The 20138-nt window shown below is 35.4% G+C and overlaps 1 protein-coding gene across 2 annotated transcripts in view; it reads right to left on the bottom strand.

Moving 5' to 3' along the window:
- Positions 1 to 20138, bottom strand: part of AKAP6 (A-kinase anchoring protein 6) — a 262001-nt gene that overhangs the window by 164932 nt on the left and 76931 nt on the right. For both annotated transcript variants that reach the window (XM_079310201.1, XM_079310202.1), the window contains 2 exons: positions 11064 to 11315; positions 5704 to 7482 (listed from right to left, as the gene is read on the bottom strand). In XM_079310201.1, coding sequence (XP_079166327.1) covers positions 5704 to 7482; positions 11064 to 11315 — 2031 coding nt within the window. The remainder of the gene's footprint in view (positions 1 to 5703; positions 7483 to 11063; positions 11316 to 20138) is intronic.

Genomic DNA, 20138 nt, shown 5'->3' with positions numbered 1-20138 from the left:
GATTTAATAATGCAGAATTCACACAGCTTAGATAGAGGCTGCCATTTAAAAAAAAAATGGCTGGTTTCAAACTTGCTCAAACTATTTCTGGTAAAGCAAATGCCAAAGAAAAGTGAATGTACTTGGAGGAGCTGTTTAAAATTCAAGCAAACTGTTGGGAACTAAGTGTTTTGGAGGAACAGAGGGCTCACTGTATTTCAATATCTTCTAGTAAAGCTCTATTTGTCTGCCTAAAAGTAAGTTCCATATGTATACCACATTATTGCTTAATAATGGTTTAACCAGCTTGAAAGCTGAGGGATGGGCTTTTGAAGCAGGGGAGCATCATCAGTGTCAAAACAGCAAAGCACAAACTTGTCTCTCAGTACAAAATGTGAAGTGACATTTTCAATTATGCTGCACCAAGCAGCAAGACTGCTGAGAAAACTGCAGAGCTGCCAAGGAATTTCTGGATCTGATACCTCTTTCACTTACTGTTTTTTATAAACTGGCCTTCAACCAAAACCAGTATTTCAATCTAAATTGTATGAAGCAGTGTAAGTAAGATTCAGAAATGAACAGATTTTGGCAAGCACACTATCTGTTAGGAAAACTATGAAATCCACTTATTTTAAAAGAGAAAATATTAGAAGCACTAAGTTATAGAAAGCGAGAGATATAAGGGGAGCACTACAACACTTTAAAAGTCCTTTACCTTGTAATTCAAAAAAGCCAGGTCTGTGCCACATTGATTACGTTTGCTTTTTGCTTCCTGTTCTGATATTACTGATTTCAGTTCCATGTTTTTATGTGTTACCCCACAGCTCAAACTACATTTTACCTTTGTGCAAGCTTTTCCATCTAATGATGAAAATCACCTCCAAACAAAAGTAAACTTTCCCTAAAGCAATCCAGCTTCTCCCTTAGCTATACTGATGTGTTTTCAGTCCACTCTCTGGTCCAGAAACAACTCTGTCCCCTTTCAATCTAAACAAATAATTTCCCCTTTGTGTCAGTTGTCCAACCATTTTCTAACTAGCTCTCCACTACTCAAGTGGATTTCCAGCATCTTCATCACAATATCTCCAACACAAACTTGCTCAACCAAGTCCATTAAGCACTTGCAGAAATCTATCATTTAGCTACTTTTTCTGACTATGCTCTAAAATTGCAATTCTTTCCCACCCCAAAAGACCAGCTATTTCTCACAATAACAAGTTTAGATGTGATATTGCAGTCTCCTCTGCAGGCTTCACTGATCCCTTAGTTCCTCCTTAACAGGAAAGTTATTCCCATTACTCCAATTTAAAACAGGGGTCTTAGACCTCTGCTCTCCTGGGGCATCCTGGGTTCAGCTGGGATAAATGGTTACAGAAGGGTGAGGGGTTCCCTTCCTGGGTCCTGGAAGGCAGTAAAATTTTTATCCATCTCTTTGCTGTAGGATCCCTGGGGCACACTGTATCTGGCAGCTGAAAACCTTGTAGAGCAGCATTATTTTATCTCCTTATCATGTCAAGAAGGTGGGTAGCCAGGACTGACTGCGGTATGCAGACAAAATACAGAGCCAATGGAGTTCAGGACAAGTTCATGAAATGTGATGAACTGAAAATATGGGATCAATAGATATCAAATTGCTTCTTGCAGAGGAAATTCAGCTGCCTCTTGCAGAAATGGAGCTTGTGATAAAACAAGCTATAAATCTATACAACAAAACAAGAAAGGAAAATCAGCGATTTGCATCATACAATCAAACACATCTTCACTTACATGAAGTGTCTTGCAAATGGTTACATTTCAAACCTTTTTAATAGTGCCCTCAAAAAAAAACAGATGGAGTTGTCAATGACCACATGTTACAGCACAAGGATATCAGTATAGTCAATCTACTATCACCTTCTGGAGAAAGAGATAAACTGCCTGAACAAGGTTACTTTATTGTTATTATATTTTATCCACATAAAATAAATGAAAATATATTGCTGTTGCATTACTAAAAAAAAATTTGCTCCCAATTTTTCAGTTTGCACATAAAAAATAGCGGGGGGAACCCTAATTATTAATATGATTTTAAGGAAAACTTAGCTTTCTCACAGAAAGCAAACCTTGTAGAATTTTGAAACTGGTACTGTGAAGTCCTAGTGTTACATGAGAAAGTGGCGATCAGCCAAATTCTTACAGCAAAGAACTCTACTGGCATTATCTGTTAGAATGCTGCTGTCATATCTGTTCCCCTTTTAGATAGTGTTACAGAAACTATAGAGCTGAATCTGCATTCTAAAAATTCATTTGGGGCAGCTCCTAAAAGCTGAACTAAAACAATGAGAGGAACTTTCAGAATTTGCTCACTCATTTTCACATTTAAATAAAAAAAATATTTTCTGAAACATAAAAGAAACAGCCAAATAAATTGTTTTGCAACCCTGAGTGAAGGCGCCCATTATTAAGGGTACAAGAAATGTGTGCCAAAGGGTTACCTGCAGTGCAAAACAAAATATGACAAGATTATCCAATATTTATTGCAAAGCAAGGAAGTGACCCTATTTAACAGCAAATGGGGCAGTCGAGCAGAGTTCTACCTGTAGACAGACATGAATATTAACAGCATGATAATGCCCATGCAAGGGCATAAAAATAATTTGCAAGTATGAAAAATAACGATTTATCAGTTTCTGCCTATGACTATAATTTCTTTAGCTAACAAATTATTAAAATGGCCAATAAATGCTTTAGCATATTGTCAACAAATTGCTTTCTATGAAGATTTTATATTTATATATTTACTCAATTTTACTCAATTTACTTTATATATTTACTCAAAAAAATTCCAATAATAATAATAGTAATGAAATACCAAAATTTTCCTTGTTTTCCCTATTACCTAGCTAAAATATCACTTTCAAGGATTTTGAGACTGGCAGATGTTTCTAAGTTGTCATAATCCCAAAATAGACTAAGTTATTTTAGTCTTGCTTACAACCTTAATGAATAAAATACATCATGTTAAACATTTGCACCAGTGCAACTGGATTACTAATGGGAATAAGCATGCTTATTCTACCCTTAAAATGAAATTCACCTTTCAGCTCTGACTCTTTCAGCACAAAAGTGCTGCTAACAAAAGCAATATTGAATTATTGCTAACATATATATTTATGAAATTAGGAAGCTCCTTTTTGAGCGGGACACATCTTCTCAGATAACAGAATTAACACAAGAGCCAATTTAAAATAATTGAAAAAAAATGACACATTTTTGATCCTTGTCTTAGGGAATTATGAAGCAGGAGATCTAGTAAAAGTAAGAACTTAATTGTGATACAGGTATGGCATTTTTACTTAGATTCCTTTTTGCTCACAATATTTCATAGCATCACATAAGGGAGGAATTCTTTATTTTCTTATTACTTATGTCAAATTAAAGTCTCTCAGCAAGGCATCATATTGTCACTGAGGCAGGATTTACCTTGGTTAGAGCTTTTCAAAAAACTGAACAATTGGTTTTTAACTTTTTTACAAGCAGAAGATTTAAAAACTAGCAACAATAGAAAAACTTGGGCAAATAAGCAGCTTGTGGAAAACTTGTATTTCTTTAAAATAGTATAATTGTCCTTAAGAATTTCAAAAATCTTCACCTGATTATTTTTATTCACTATTCAGGAAGAACATTTAGTGAAATATGAAACTTGGTTATGTGCAGCTTTTAAGTTGATGGGATACTGAGTGCTCTTTTTCTAGTGGTGCCCTTTGCGTCTGCTCTTCTTTCTGTTTAAAGCCCTTCTTTTACTATGAGCCAAACATACTTCATAAGTTTATTTTCAAACTCCACAGTAACATTTTCCAAACACTTATCACAACCAGAAGCACTGAGAAATTGCAGAAAGTGCAGTGTCAGCAGCAAAGCTCCTCAAGGACATGAGCAGCAGCTGGAGTCACTACTGGAAGGGTTTACTCTGGCCATGGAACAGCTAACTGCCTTTAATTGCTGTCACAAGCTCAATCCATTCTCCAGAGGAGGTGAGGAAAGGATGGAGAAGGGAGAGGGTGCTCACAGCTGCAGCAAGTTGTTACAGCTGATTCTTACTCCTCCACTCTGGTAGGATTGAACTGCAGCTGCAAGGAATCACACACAGACAGATGGCCCCTCAAAAGTGAATTACCTTTTCAAACGGTTTGATAAAAAATAAATATGATTATTTGAGAGTATGATACAAGAAGTTTCTCTGCCACCTGTTTTTTGCCAAATGGAAGTCAGCATCTAGTGGAAGGCACTGGTCCCTAGACACTCAACAATTGCATTCCTAAACAGGCTCTTGCAGTGTCATTTGAAAGACAACATATTCACAAGGAGCTTTGATGGGCTTTGCTGCTTTCACAGAATGAAGAGCTCTATCTGTCAACTTCAGCTGGACTAATTTCCAATGCTACACACACTCTAGGACAGAAGCAACTCTCACTTACTCAGACAGTTCTTTCATCCAAGTCTGGAAGATGAGCCCCATCCAAGAAGACAGAGGGAGCAGTTTGCATCATTAAGCACTGTCCTTTGGAGGTGTCAGATTTATTTAAGATGAAATTTCTTTGTGTATTTTATACCCTGAATTTGTATTCAAATATCTTTAGCTCAACTATTTCCCTACTAGTCATAATACTTCCCATGCCTTCAAAAGTTACAGAAATTGTATTTAGTAAGAAGGACTTTCTGGCCATACAAAACTAGTCTTTTTTTTCTCAGCTCATACACAACCTAGCAGCAGAGAAGATATTGCAGATATCAGATTTAGCATGCCAACATCACCCTTTAATGCATGTGTTATGAATTTTAAAGCATTTTGAAATTTAATAGAGACGGGGCTTTCTTTTCTGAAAACTTAAATGCCCTTGAGGATGGACATGAATTGTTCTGGGTGAAGAGTTCTCTGCAATGGTTAGTAAAACAACTAGAAAACTGAAATAAACACTTAGTGTCAATGTAATCTAAAAATTGTATTAGTGAGATGGTTAGATTTTTATTTGATTTTTCATTCAAATTCACTTCTCTTTCCCAAGTTTATCTTTTTTCTCAAAAGGGCTTCTCAGTGAAGTCCCATCTCATCTGAAGTTTAATGCAATAGTATATAATTATTGCTCCAGTATATTGCCCGAATACATTGCTATTATTTAAGAAGGATTATTTAAGTTAATAAAAAAAAAAAAAAAAGTGATGCTTAGTTCCACCAAAACAGGAGGGAAAATAATCACTGCAAGGGAAGAGAGCTAATTAAAAAGAAATATTGTTGTTATACTTAATTTGACAGGAATGAAGATTCCTATTCTTGGACTAAAGCAACTTTTTTAAAGGAACAAAATAGGCATATCAAGTATAACTTCATTCAAACACAGCAAAGATCCCTGATTCTCAAATGTTTATTTTACCCTTCCTGCAAAAAATAACTTGTCAAGTACCCAATTCTGGCAAAGAGAAGTGCTGTTGGTAAAAAAATGCTTTACCAAGTTTAAAGGCATTGATATAAGCAAAGTAATATAGGTAAATTCTGTATAGTTAGTTAATTTCAGTCCACTATAATTAAAATAATTGCTGCTCTTCTCTACTTCCAGCAGTCACTAGATTATATGATTTTCAGCATTAGAAGAAAATAAAAAAGCAACTCTCTCCCTGCCAGCAGCTCCATCTCTACATATAGGCTTCCCAAGAACACAGCAAAAGAATACAGGATTATTGTCTTACCTCAATTTTTTCCCATATAGTTTCATAATTCTCTTGATGTTGTATATCTTGCATCAACTGATGAATTAAAGCTGATTTATTTGAAGGAGAAGTCTCATTCCCAGTGGGCTGAGTGTCAGCAGTCCTTTCTGGCTTTTCTTCAATGTATTTTTTAATGCAAGATACAGGCATACCGAGATCTTCATCAGAGAGGATGTCACTGAGAGGCCCAGATTCAATACTGTCACCTAAGGAGGAGACTATATCACTTGAAGAACTTGGTGAAATTCTACCCCTCTTTTTGTGCTTTTTTGTCTGGTATGTTGGATACGTTTCTGGATCTGAGTTCATTTCTGACAGCTCCCAGTCATCAATGTTTTGAATGGTTTCTCTTCTGGGCTTTTGGGGCAGCAACTTGGTCAAATTTTCTAGTTTTAAAGCTAATACTTCAGTCTGTTTGAGATGTGAAGGAAGTGCTAAATATTCATCAGATCCATACCACACCTCATTGTCCTTACTGGTTTTTTGAGTACAGTGTGGTGTCGAGGATAAGCTTTTGTTTTTCTTTCTCCTTGGTAGAAGAGGGGGTGAGTTGGAAAGCTCAGAACCAGCTGAAGAAGCACTCTTTTGGCTACGTGTTGGTGAACTGAAGGGTTCAGTTTTACCTTGTGATTGCCCATTTGGATCTCTCTGGTTACAAGAATCTGATGATGCAGAAGAATCTGTTTCTGTCTCCTCCAGAGACTTAGAGCTATGAGAAGTAATCCCATTCTGTAGAGAAGAACACCCTCTTTTTTTAACTTGGGTTGATGGAGCTGTTTTACACATACTTCCAGGTGCTCTGTCAGTTTTCACTTTCTCTGGAGAATCATGAGACTTCTTGTGCTTTGATTTTTCCTTACAGGAGTAGAAAGCAGACTTTCCTAGACTGTCTTTAAAGTGATTATTTATTGGGTACTCAAGATTTTTATCACTGATTGTATTTAAGCAATCGTATGACTGACTAACTGCAGATGAGCTGTTAGCATAGGGTGGCTGTAAAGCTAGGCAAAGCTTGGACCTGTCTGGTGGGTCCAACAATGAGGGTGTACTTCTACTCATTTCATTTTTAACTATTTGAGAGATTTGCCTTTTTAAATCATTGGCTTCCACGTAATCTTTAAACACATCATCTTTCAGAAATAGACCTCTTTTTGGCAATGTAGGCTGTGTAGGAGAGTCTTCATTATAGTTAAAGCAGTCTCTTATGGACCTCTTGGGCGTTGGATTTTCACAGTGAGAGTGTTTGATATTTTCACCAGTGTGCTGTGGAAGATTGCACTCTGGATTCTTTGCTATGGCAACTGCTTTGCTGTCAGTAGGTAAAACACCATTTTCAGAGAAAGATCCTTTAGAAAGTGAGGAACTTCCAGAAGGAGATGCTAATGGGAGATCATGTGATGCTTTCTTGTTTTTGCTTTCTTCTCCATCTTCTGCTGAAAGGGGTACATAATTTTCTTTCTCCTTCAATGCTTCATTACACTGGGAAGCAATGGAATCTGTTGCTACTGTGAGTAAACCCACACTTCTGATAAGTCCTGGAAATTCCTTATCCATCTCACTGCAGTTCCAGGATTCAAATGATTTTGCTTTCCCTTGACTGGAGGTCATATCATCCAGAGCACCAAGCAAATCCTCACTGGGACTGTAGTCAGATAGCTCAAATGCAGTAATACCACAATCCAGGGACAAGTAATTTTGAGAACATTTGATGGTTAACTGTCCAGAATCATCAACTTCAGTTAAAGAGTCAAGACGATCCTGAAATACACAAAGAAATGGTACTTTTTTTGACTGTTAATTTTCACATACAGAACACATGAAGTAATGAAACAAAAAACAAATCCTGTGTTTCACTGCCTACTAGAGAAGGATTCATTACTGACCTGTCTCTTTTTGCAGTACCCTGTAGATAAGCTAACCATTTGGAAGTAATTGGGAAAATGGCAGTAAGCTGAAAATGCTATGTTTCAGTCTGGTAGAGCAAGTTACTTAAAAACACTAACTCACTTTTGTATTGGAATTTTCCTCAATGCTGCTTTCAGTTTTACTTACTGTGTAGGTGGAGACTCAAATTCTATACAGCAGATTTGAAGTATTTCCTGTGTTAACTACATCAAACAGGAGGGAGAGTACCTTGGGGGCTGCTGAGTGTAACAGTCTCCTTCTTAATCCTGCTTTCTCAAAAATCTATGCTCTTCTACAGTCTTTCAGTTTATTGGCAGAATTTTTTTTTCCCAAACATCATGTAGCAATGCTGGACATTTGTTCCCACAATTATATGAAAAAGATTGCTAATTACATTTCATTTTTGTAGCACTATCACTTGAAAATTTATTTACCAGATATTTAGAGCACAAATGAATAATGTCACAAGGGAAAAAAAATAAAATGTTAAGCCTCCAGACTAATATGCTCCCTTGTCAATATTTTCTCAGTGGAAGTGTTCAATCTCAGAAACATGGATGTAGCCAGAGATTTTAAGATCAGAGTCAAATTAGTGCTTACAAATATTTTTGTCTTCTTTGAAGGACAGTAAAAAAAATCTAATGAGATTAAGATCCAAAACTGCATGATAAATAATATTAATGGCAAAATTATATTTAGCATACATGTAAGCATATTTTCAGTCGAACTCTTAATAACTATACAGGACTTTTGCTTATATAGGCTACTATAGAAAGAAAGAAATTCATGTTCTAGGAATCTAATTTTACAAGCCTAAATCAGTATACTGGTCTTCTTTCCAGTTTTGTTCTCATAATGGTTTTTTGAAGCAAACTTCTGAGTATCCACAATAGGTTTAAGTGTGAATTATTCTTTGGAACAACTTGTCTCACTACATTGCCCAAATCCATAGTTTAAAGTCCCTTAGCATCCTGCTTGAAGAAGGTGCAGTAATCATGTAATCTCTCCATCTCACAGTAAAGAACATGGATTTAGTCTGAACAGGAATTATCTCAATAAAAAAGGCTATTTATTGCCAACACCCATAAAGACAAAAACATACAATATCTGAGCACTGTACTCCACCCATTCCTCCACCCCTCCTTTATTTAAAGTAAAAATAGAATAAAATACTCCAGCTAAAAATATTTATAGAAAATAAATTACTAGAAGGGTATTTATCAGCCATAGTCTTGGATACTGAATGTGTCTCTTCTTTAGCAAATTCTATCCAGATGTGGATCCCATGCCACAAATTTGGCATTGTCAACAGCTCAGAATTAAAAGGAGAATTTTCTATAAATCTGTCAAATTTATGTATTGGAGCTACATTTGTTAAGGAAAATAGTGACTAAACAAGCTGCATTGTCCTTCTAATCTCAGGAAATTATTAGAAACTGTAAAACCATATATAAATCAAAACCTTCCCAAGGCCCTAAAGGCCTTTATTTTTTCTGAATAATGAGCTCCATTCCTTTGTCTCTTAAAAATGTCTTTATTAACATAAATAAAATTTACAATCATATGCATTAAACCATCTTACTTGGCCATTTTCCAAACAGCCTCTGAAAAGTGTGTTTCAGATGAGTTTTATTTCTTGCCAGTATTACCATGTTATTATGGTTTTTATATCAGAAAAATATTAAATTAAATTATTTGTATGGCTACCAATAGGAATGCCCTAGTTAAGGTTTTGGGTTTTTTTTCCTTTTCATGTAGTAATGCTTCCTTTAAAGTTCCAAACACTAAAAAAAAAAAGGGTAAGAGTAGACACAATTGTATCTACATTATCTATCCCTACACATTACATTTTATTTATTTTTCAGGTTCATCAACAAAAACCAGTATGATTATACCCCATAAAAAGCTTGAATACCTGCAGGTTGGAAAATGCAGAGCAGTTTCTGTGAACCTATTCAAGTAGCAGGGCAGAGACTTAATATCAACTTTGTGTCCCTGTTATTACTAGCCATTAAATTTATCCAATATTATTTGTGTTTTAATTGTGGTGGATAAAAAAAGTAATTTTATTTTGTCGTAGTACATAGTACCATGTAAGCCTATCTGGCAACATGTGTTTTCCCTACTGATAAATAATCTTTCCTTCCCCAGTCAGTCCTCCTTTCTGTAGCAGGGATGTTTTTTATAGCAGTTGTAATCAGATCCACATGCAACATTTCCTGTTTCTTCATATCTGAACATACACCTTCTTCATTTCTTGAAATTACCATGTCTTTGTCATAAAATAATGACTTCCTACTAATTCAGCAACCTGGGTATAAAGAGTTCATTTCCTTCAGACCTGCCAGCAAGAGCAAAGCAGAAACTGAATCTGCAAGAGCCAGGTATGCACACAGCAGGAAGAGGGGGTGGGAAGGTGGGCCTGGGCATCTCTGAGCATTGATTTCTGGACCACCCCCATCGAGGTGCCAAAGAAAAATATAAAACCCAGCACGGAGCAGAGAAATATTCACATTCTCTCTGAACTTGAGTGATATGAAATTCAGGACATGTCATGGGGGCTTCTGACTTCCTCTGTAATGCAGAATTCACTTTACTGATCTAGAGGTCTCTTTCTGTAAATGCATCTAGTCATTGCATAAGCATTTTATCTTAATCCTGGGACCATCAAATGAAAAATCTTCAACATGCTATCTATTAACCATGAATTACCCTAACTATCAAAAATGTCCATCTTCTTTAAGTTTAAAAAGGTAGGCCCATATTGTCCTTCTAAGTGAGTTAATTAAGTAATGATAAATTCAAAGGACCAGCTTTACAAACAATAAACATGCGTGTGAATTTGGCATAGAGTCAGAGTAAACAGTGTACAATTCTTGCATCATTGTTTCTCAGGAAAACTGCATGACTGTTTAAAGGCATAATGCAATATTACCACTCAAATTAAAGACCATCCTCTTGCAATAAAGGAATGTTGACCTAGGCTGGAAAGCTTTGGAAACATTTTGTAAACTGCACGTTTGTGTATGCAGGAACAAAATGTCTAAACTTTCACTAAAGAAATCACTGCACATTGAAATTAACTTTTGAATTGGCTGTAAACCTTAAATACCCGAGTGACCAGGTCAACAACTTTGGAACAGATGCAACTCTGTAAGTCTTTCAGCTCCTTTCTGAAAAATATTTCAATCAAGAGAAAACATTGCTAGTCACCAGTATAACATTTCTGAAAGTTTATGTTAATTTGCACTAATTTGGTTTCACAGAACAGGTATCAACTGAAAGTTTTAAAAAAGAAAATTAAAATCAATTTAGCAAAGTATCTAGTAATAAATCATCCTTAAAACTGCTATCCTAGTGATTTTAAATGTGCAAGAGGTATGAGCTGCTTCAAACACAGATGAAATCCTTCAAATTGGATTTAGTTACTGTACCTCCTTAGTCTCCTCAGAAAATGCCTGCAGAATATCAGTCTGCCTGGTGTAGTTTCCATTGGCGTCTTGCAGCCCCTGGAGAATTCGCTCCCTCAGAACCAGGACAGAAACACGTAGCTGGTGCCAGAGTAGTTGCACTGTGTGGATATCAACTATCACATTGACAGAGTAAGACAGGAGCTTCAGGGAAAACTCAGTCTCTAGCAGAGCATGGATTTGTTCAACGTGATCAGATATATCTTCACAAATATCCTGAAATGGAAAAAATAAAGTAGATATTTAGCTGCGGGCATGGTCCTTTCATGGATCAGATCTACTTTTCATGTATATTTAATTAAATGAGGATAGATGTTTTCATAGAGGAAATATACCATAATTAATACATTCAGACCTTTCGCTTTTTTTTTTTTTATTTTTTTTTTTTATTCATGGCAATGCTACAGCAACTGAACCAGCAGCTGTCCTGTTTGGCAGTACTGCCCAGTAATTGCAGAGATAGCATACAATAAAGAAGGATGGCACATGATCACATGAATCACAAGCAGAAAACTAACACCATAAACTGACATCCTAGAAGACAGCAATAGTAATGAAAATGATAAGATTGCCAGGAGCTGTCTCCCACTCTGCTACACACAGAGACATAGCCACCAGTTAAAATGCAAAGAATCTGGTCATCAAAAAAATTCCATTTGCACAGAATTTAAATCTAACCTCTATAACCAAGCAGGACAAAAGTCTGTGATAGACTCAATGGGAACAAGCTATTTCTGCTACCCATTTCTATTGTCTGTGGTGGTGACAGGGCACTGGTTTTTACATTGTCTTACTCTGAGCACAAAACTGAACAGAAGCTGTGTTGAGAAAGGAGAAAGAAAATATGGGTTACCAGGTTATAAAGCTAAACTTCTGATGGGATGGTATCCTCCAAATTTAAAATTAATGTTACAGACTACTAGGGGTGTGCTGCATATAGAGTAAAATAATTTCAAGCTACTCTTCATTTTCTTTGTGAAAGGACAAATCACAACACTAAAGAACATTTAGGCATATGCTATTGAGCAAACAACACTCTATCCACTTCTGTTTGAAAACTGTGTAAAAAGTATGTTATATACAAGTTAGAAAATGTGCCTAAAACAGTGAAAAAAATTGGCACTGGACCCTAGAAGTTTTTTTCCAATGTCTCTGCAGTGACTTAAGGTGATTAAGATATAGGTGACTTAATAGCATATTTAAATCCAAGACCTATTTATTAAAATAAATTAATCTAATTCAAACCTTCTGAAATCTTTATATATATACATATATAAATAAAAGTGAAAATAATAATAATTTTGCCTTTCAAATTTGCTATTGAAATAATTTATCAGACAATTACAATGAAATCTTATGTCTCTGATGATATTTGGGGTTTTGTATGGCAGTAGCACCACAGGAAAATCTGTAAACCTTTCTTCAGCATGAAAGCAAAGGTAAAGTATTTAATATGTAATTGCATGTATGTAACAAATGAAATGAAAATCAAATCTCTAGATAATATTAAATAATTTTGTTCAACAGATAGTACAACATTAGCTGTAACCAGGTGCCATTGGTAGTTACTCATTTTAATAAAACACTGACAGTTGCATCGAGTCCTCTGCAAGAGTAGTTCTCAGAAATGCCAGAAGAGCACAAAACTTTGGAGTTTCAATAAGCAGAGCAGTTTAGATGCATTGAGAGAAAGGCAGCATCTCTTCCCCTGTACCCTCAGTCCCCTTGCTGTCACAAGCAGCATTCTCTATCTGCAAGTACAACACACACAGCCTCACCTGCCAGCATGCAGTGCTGCAGCTGCTCAGGGCTTCCAATATCCACACACTTCCAGGTGAGCAAATGACACTCTAGTTATCAGATTAGTGTGCTCATCTAGTGCTACAGACACACAGAGAGAGCAAAAACTCTCTGAGCTTTGGAAAAAGATCAAATTATCCATTTAGGCTACTGCAACTGATACATGGCTGAAAAGCACAGCTGTAATTCCATGTTGCTTCAAATGTTTTAAAGAATATTTCTAACTAATTCGTTTAACTGAATTTGCATTTACTTCTCCAAGATTGTTAATGTTTTTACCTCTTGGCCATAATGCAGTTTAATTCATTTAATTTCATTTCAGTGGTTAAAAAATAGATTGTGTCCAGTAATTGTAATTTTGTAAATTAGACACAGTCTACAGAAAAGTACTTAATATACTCCATTTAGATTATTTATGTGAACGAGCTTAAGGATGTGCCAGACTCCAAAACAAGCTTTTAATATTTTCAAGCTTCACACATACATTTACATGCTGAATTCAACTACCATATGAATTCTCAAAGTGGTTGAAAACAGAAAGCCATAAGAAAGAACTGACAATGAACAAGTGTCTTCTGATGATTGTTTAATAATGTACTGAAAATATTGGGTAACAAATCTAGGTAATAATCTAAATCAAGAATTCAGACCCACACTTCAAACAAGTTTTCTCTTGATGTCCTGTTATGCTAGCTACAAAAGCATCTCAAATTTCTGAAATATTTCTGAAGTAGACAAACTTTGCACAACAAACCAACTTTGCACTGAAATGCAAATCCCAGCATCACTGGGGATTTGAAAGAAGAGATTCAAGAACATATGCTGTTTATTTTTGCACGGCTTGCAAGAAGTTGCTCCTTTTTCCTCAAAAAGCAAAGTCTCCTTACTTACAAACTACTGTGGTTCACAACAGCAAAGTGCTTCGTTTACTAACAAGGTAATTAACAGCTCCTTTCAGCTTCAGTAACACAGACAACCTAAGCCCCAACTTGGTCACATCCAAAATCACATTCTCTGATCTTAGCATAAAAGACTACCATCTCAGTAAAAGACAAAGTACCAGCTCTTAAAGGATTTAGGCTATAGACAGAATGGGTGGCTTACCTAAAGCTTGCAAAAAATAATTTGGGGCCCTTCTGATACACTCTTTCCTTGATTTTAACTGTCATATGATAGTGTGAAGGTGTAGGCTGTGCCAATGACAGAATAACTGTGTAAAGAAAGGCTAATGCTAACCTTCAGGAGAAAGTAATTACAAAGAAATGCTAACTTTTGCCATGTAAGTTAATGCTGATTAGTGTTCAGCAGAACATTAATAAATTTGCATCCTATTTACTTGCAAATTTTCTCAACACGTGCCTGGCACAAACCAAGCATATTGACAAGAAACACCATAATGTCCAATCCAACTGACATTTTCTAGTAAAACTTTTTCTTTTTACTGTACCCCATGTCTAGATTTACATATAATTCAGTAAAATTAAATAATTACACCTAGCACCTGAATTTGATAATTTTCTGTAATGATTCACACAGTTCAAATACTGCACAAAAAAAGTCATGTTTTGTAAGTTCATGATTTTACTGAGGCTCAGTATCAAGGCCAGGTACAACATGGTTTCATTCCCCTCATTCTTCCCAACTCCTTGTAGGTGACAGCATTAGATAGAGCAAAACCAGCAGAACACTATTTTATTTCTTTCTACACTTTGTATTTATAAATAAAGAAGAGCAGTGTCATGAGATGGCACCTAAACACTGACATAAATTGCCACCAGAAGTGGCAGGTAGATAAAAATAAATGATTCACTTTTAAGAAATAATCTATTGGCATCTGTTTGTAAATAAGCATTGTTCTAGGTCAATGGTAATAATATAAGTCCTATACATATATATGGACAAAATCTTCTCCATTTTAGGAGCATATAGTTTCATATAATATATATATAGAAGATACTATAATCTGGTTTTTAGAAAGCACCATTGCCAAAACAATTTTTATAATCATTAATCTCACATGTCAGCTAGACATTTTTATTTTTACACAGTTTCATAGCAATATTAAGGTAAAGATTTTGTCATCCTCTCATGGGCTTTCCTGTAGCACTGGCTGTGGAATTTCTCAGGCTACAAGGGTTTTACCCCATTTGGCTGCCAACTGCCCTCTTCACTCAGTCTTCCAGACAGCTGATCCTGTAACTCACAGCTGCTGAATCCATCAGCCTGCTCACAGCCCCCCACTAAACTAAAATAGCCTGAATTGTAAACATGGCAGTAGATGAAGAAAAAGCACATAAACAAGAGTATAGAGTCAATGAAAACAGCTCTGATGCTGATTCTTAAAAGTGTTTTTTCTCTGGTCCCTAAGAAACTGTGTTAAGATGTACACAAAACCACTGCAAGATAAAAGGTTGGAATATGTTGCTTTAGAATTAGTATCAGTGACAGAGAAACTGTACTGGAGATTTTGTTCTTTGATCTTGCAGTAAAACCTCAGCAGGAAAAACAGACTGCTACTGAATCTTACAATTGCTGTACATGCAAATGTAATCTATGACTTGAGTCTATTTGGTCTTTCCTTTTAAGGGCTTTTTAATTCCTCAGAAGATAAATATTCCAATCAGAATGTACAAATTCTTCCCTTCAGAAAAACAATTTAGAATATATGCCATAGGATTTTTAGACATGTTACTTTAATGGAACTTGAAAATTGTAAATTAAACTAACTCTCTACACTAACATTTATGCTGATGCATACACTAAAAGAAAAAGAGATTTTTATTTCTGAACATCTTTCTGAATGGTATTTTTCCTTTAAAATTCACTCTGACCTCTCAAAGAACTAGTTTCTCATTTTTTCCATCCCTACCTGCCATACAATACAGTGTTACAGTAAAGATTAAACTGTTCTATTATTGGTGAAATCTTCAGAGCAAATGCTATATATATATATATTTTTTTTTTTTTTGCAACTACTTTTAAGTAAACAATTCAGTCAAACAAAATAACTATACATGAAAAAAATCCAGATTTTGACAAAGCAAAATCAGCTGCCAGGGTAAGGCCAGGACCGACTTTGAGTTACCATCCTGTCAAAAAGAATTGAAGTACTATAGTGTACCTTGAATGGCTGTGGTGTTCAGTGAGTAAGGGAAATGAATGTGCTACACATGGTGAAGAATACAAAGGAGAGCAGCTACCAGGAGGGTTCTGAGATCACTGACCCACCCTTGCCTTCTGCTGACACTGACAGCTTGGAAATACCTTGGTCCTCAAAGAATCTGCTCTTCCCTCATGATACTACTGATTATTTCTTTTCCTGGCCCACCATAATTTTCTGCATATTATTCTCTTTTCAAGCTTGGCTTTTATTTTGATTAATTTATTCTCATTATTTTAAGCAAGGAGTATTTTAATTATTGCAAAATTCCAGTAAGTGTATCTGATTCACTTTCTATTACACAAATATTGCTATACCAAAACAATTTTGAAAATAAACATTTTGTTTGGTGAACTCTGAGTAGGCATATTTCTACTGTGTATTTTTATCTCAGGAATTGGTGAGTTGCATTCTTATATCTTGTACTTAGAAAAAATGTGAAAGAGATGTCAAACCATCAGTTCTTCAACAGAGCTGCTAAAATAGTAATGGCTTCTATGTAATTATAACAGAGTTGCTCTGTGATAATTTATTAACAAATTGATAATTTGTTTCTGTATTTTATTAGTTTGTTTGTTGTGTAAGTATATTGGTTATTTATCTGCAAGAAAAATAAGCAGGAAGAAGTAAGATAAGGTATCACAAGCCAAGCACTTCAGGCTGAGGAAAAATGTCTGAAATGTTAATGGTGAAACTCCTGTCTCGGGATTCCAGCAATTTGCATTTGTTTTGCCATATGGACCACTGCTGGGGCCAAAGGATCAAACATACTGGGAACATGCAAAAAGATCCTTTTGTCCAGAAACAGGGCAGTTGCTGCTGGAAGGTATTCCAGCTCACTTGCCAGGACCAGCTGCAGTGTCTCACAAACCTAGCCCAGCCTGTACTTTTCCTGCAGGAGGGAATGGCTGCAGGGAAGAGAGGCTGCTATCAAATGTTTATTTATCCACTAAATTTAATCAGAAATTTAATGGAATAAGACTTTCTGAACACAGCATTCACGACAGGCCAGATTCTTAATTACAAGGATGCATTTGGTTCACCCAGGAATCTTCAAATAGCTGATGCACAAAATCACTCTAAGGCCTGCAGTGGAACTGGAGAGTCACAGAAGTTATGGCAGTAAAATGAGGCACATCAGAACTTTATTGAAAGAGTGTTGTGTAGACAAGTTTGGGCTAGCCACTGCTGAGATATTCCTGACAACAGTAACACTGATGTGAGAATTACATTTGTGTAAGAAACTGCAAATCCAAGGTGAATGTAGCAAATAAGCTGCTGTGGAAAGTGATGCAGCCTCTGTAATCAAATATTGTTTTCCTAAATATTCCTGAGCTTCCACTGGTTCTACTATAAAATGTGTCTACAGCTACAGCTTAAAAACTCTTTGAAAGCTTCAAAATGAATGACACATTCTTTTATTCCCCAGGCCCACAGTGTTAAGAGAATTTTCCTAGTAAAGTTATCACTGTACAACTTTCTCTCCATTCATAACTGTACAAATTTTCATTTATCTTACTTTAGTCATGTGAAGGCAAACAGATTTTTATCAAGACCTAGCTGAAAATTTTAAAAGAATTAAAACTTGATATAAAATGTCATATTTGTGCCGATTGAAGTCTGGTTTTGTACCACACTCTGTAAGATATCATTGCAGAAGTACTCTAAAATAATTCTTCACAAAAGAAGATAAATAATACTGAACTGTGCAATAGAGTAACAAGTTTAGTTTTCAGTTAGTTCTGGAAAAAATGGAAAATTACCAAACTCTTACAAAAACCTAGTCAACCAAGTGGTAGAGGTAAGCTTGGGGAAAAAAAAAATGCATTCTTCACATCCCTGTTCATTGGATAACGGTAATTATATATATAACTAAATTACACTGATTATTTAAGATCACAAAGAAATAAGAAAAAATTATGAGTAAGCTTTATACTAAGCACACTCACCATGTGTTTTATATTCATATCTCTAAGTAGAATATCTATTCATATTTATGGAATGGAAAAGAGAAGACTTATGAAAACATCCTTCAAATACTCTTCACATAACTCTACTTTTTCTACCACAATAGAAGAATATAGGATATATTTTCCAACTCTCTTGATATCTACCTTTGATTCTTATGTTTTTTGCTCCCTTTACTCAGCACTTTCTTGCTTTCTGTGTGCCACATATTCTAAGTGTAATTTAGAAACACTTCTAACTATTTTAAATTACCACACACAAATAAAGATTGAGGATGCAAATGGAAGCACAATTTACTCACAGTGGACATTTACACTCTGCAGTATCTAAGCCAACCAGTTCTTGGTAGCCTGGCCAGGACTAGGCAGATTTCAACCTTAGTGTAGAGAGCAGTTTACTGGCTGTGAGGAAACCCCTACTACCATTTCATGCAAGCCACACAAAAAACCTAGTGCTATTAAAAAATCATGTCAGCTGTATGAAGAATCAGAAAGACCACCACTCCTATTATTTGATCATAGTTTCTGTAATTTTATCTTCAATATAAAGCAGCTAGGAGAATTGATTCTATTGCACGAATCATTCAATAATTGTCCAGCAAAACTGGTTATCCTTTGAAAACAGTGAGTTTCCAACATCTATGCTGGCAAATTATTAACCCTGAAAGTTCAGCTTTGAACTTGTTCCACTCTTGTTCTTTCATAATTTTTAGTTTGTAGAAGATTTGGAATTACTCTTGGCATAGAATAAGAAAATCTCAATAATTAAGGTTTCTGTAGGGCCATAGGATCTTCATTGTCTGAACTCTATTTTCTGGTGAGACAACCTGTTTTTGCTGTTTCTATAAGAAAATAAGTGCATCTATCTTATTTTTTCAGTTTATAGATTTCTTTAGAAATACTCTGTTTTTTATTAAATTCAAAAGATTTAATTAGGGTCTGTGAGAACAGCTGCTCTCAAGAGAAGAGTTTAGATTAAAAAAAATTCTTGGAAAAAATTCTGTCCTTGAAATAATGAAATTTTACAATTACAAACAAAATGTATCCCTACATAAATAGCACAAAGTATTTTGGGCAGCACTAAACTACTGAATGAAAGGAACTTCAAGTTTACACAGGAGAAAAATTCAGGCCTTCTGCATAGGCATGCAGAACATAACAGAAAAATTTTAATCAAAATATTTTGACTTGCTTAAGCCAAAGAATACTAACCCCATTCACTCTCTTTGACTGAAGCTTAGTGGCTATAACAGAATTTAATAAAGGATGGGGAGACTCTACTCTCATCTCAAATGAGATATGAAGAGTCAGAAGTGAAGAACTACCATCTGTGCCAGGTCTTCTATAATGAAAATTGATAGCATGATAGGAAGTTTTCAAGATAAGTGGCTGTTTATATCACTGCAGCTAAGCCTCCAAGAGCTTCTGTGACATGCTTTTGAAGCTATTTTCCTTCAGTCATTATGTAGGACAGAAAAAAAGGGACAGAATATCTCTTGGTCTTTATTATCAGACTTCACTTTATTGGCACTGTGTTTCCTTTTTATGTTGTTCAATTGATCATAGAATCATTTTTGTTGGAAAAGACCAAAAGCTAACATTTAATCAATGCAATCTTGTGGGAATTACTGAGATTTTTTTTGCTTGGTTTACAAACATGGAAAGGAAGCCTTTGAGTCTATCCTGCATGCTGCTTGATATTTGTGACCTTCCTGCCCTGTCTCCTGAATGATAAATATTCAAGTCAGTTGGAAAGCCCTTGTAGAGCTCCCAATGAGTCAGTAACAATTACAAAGCACTTAGAGCATCTGGAGGCACTTCCTGTAGTCTGAAACAGCTACCACCCACCCTGTACACCAGAAGGATTCTTCCATTCTGGGTATCACTTACTGTATTGTAAGAGTCAGGGTTAGAATGTACAAAAAAAAAAAAAAAAAAAAAAAGCCAAAAAAACCCCAAGAAAAAGCCAGCAAAAAGTCACTTACATTTGCTATATTGAGAAAGAACAATTTGAAAGACTGGAAGAAAACTACCTTACATCTTAATGTCTTAAGTGAATGGAGAAATAAAGCAACAAATCTTAAGAAAAAAAAAAATTTATATGTCTTAAAG

The sequence above is a fragment of the Erithacus rubecula genome, assembly GCF_903797595.1.
Source record: "Erithacus rubecula genome assembly, chromosome: 6".
In the NCBI taxonomy this organism is placed as follows: Eukaryota; Metazoa; Chordata; class Aves; order Passeriformes; family Muscicapidae; genus Erithacus; species Erithacus rubecula.
This window is presented reverse-complemented; position numbering and strand designations above follow the sequence as displayed.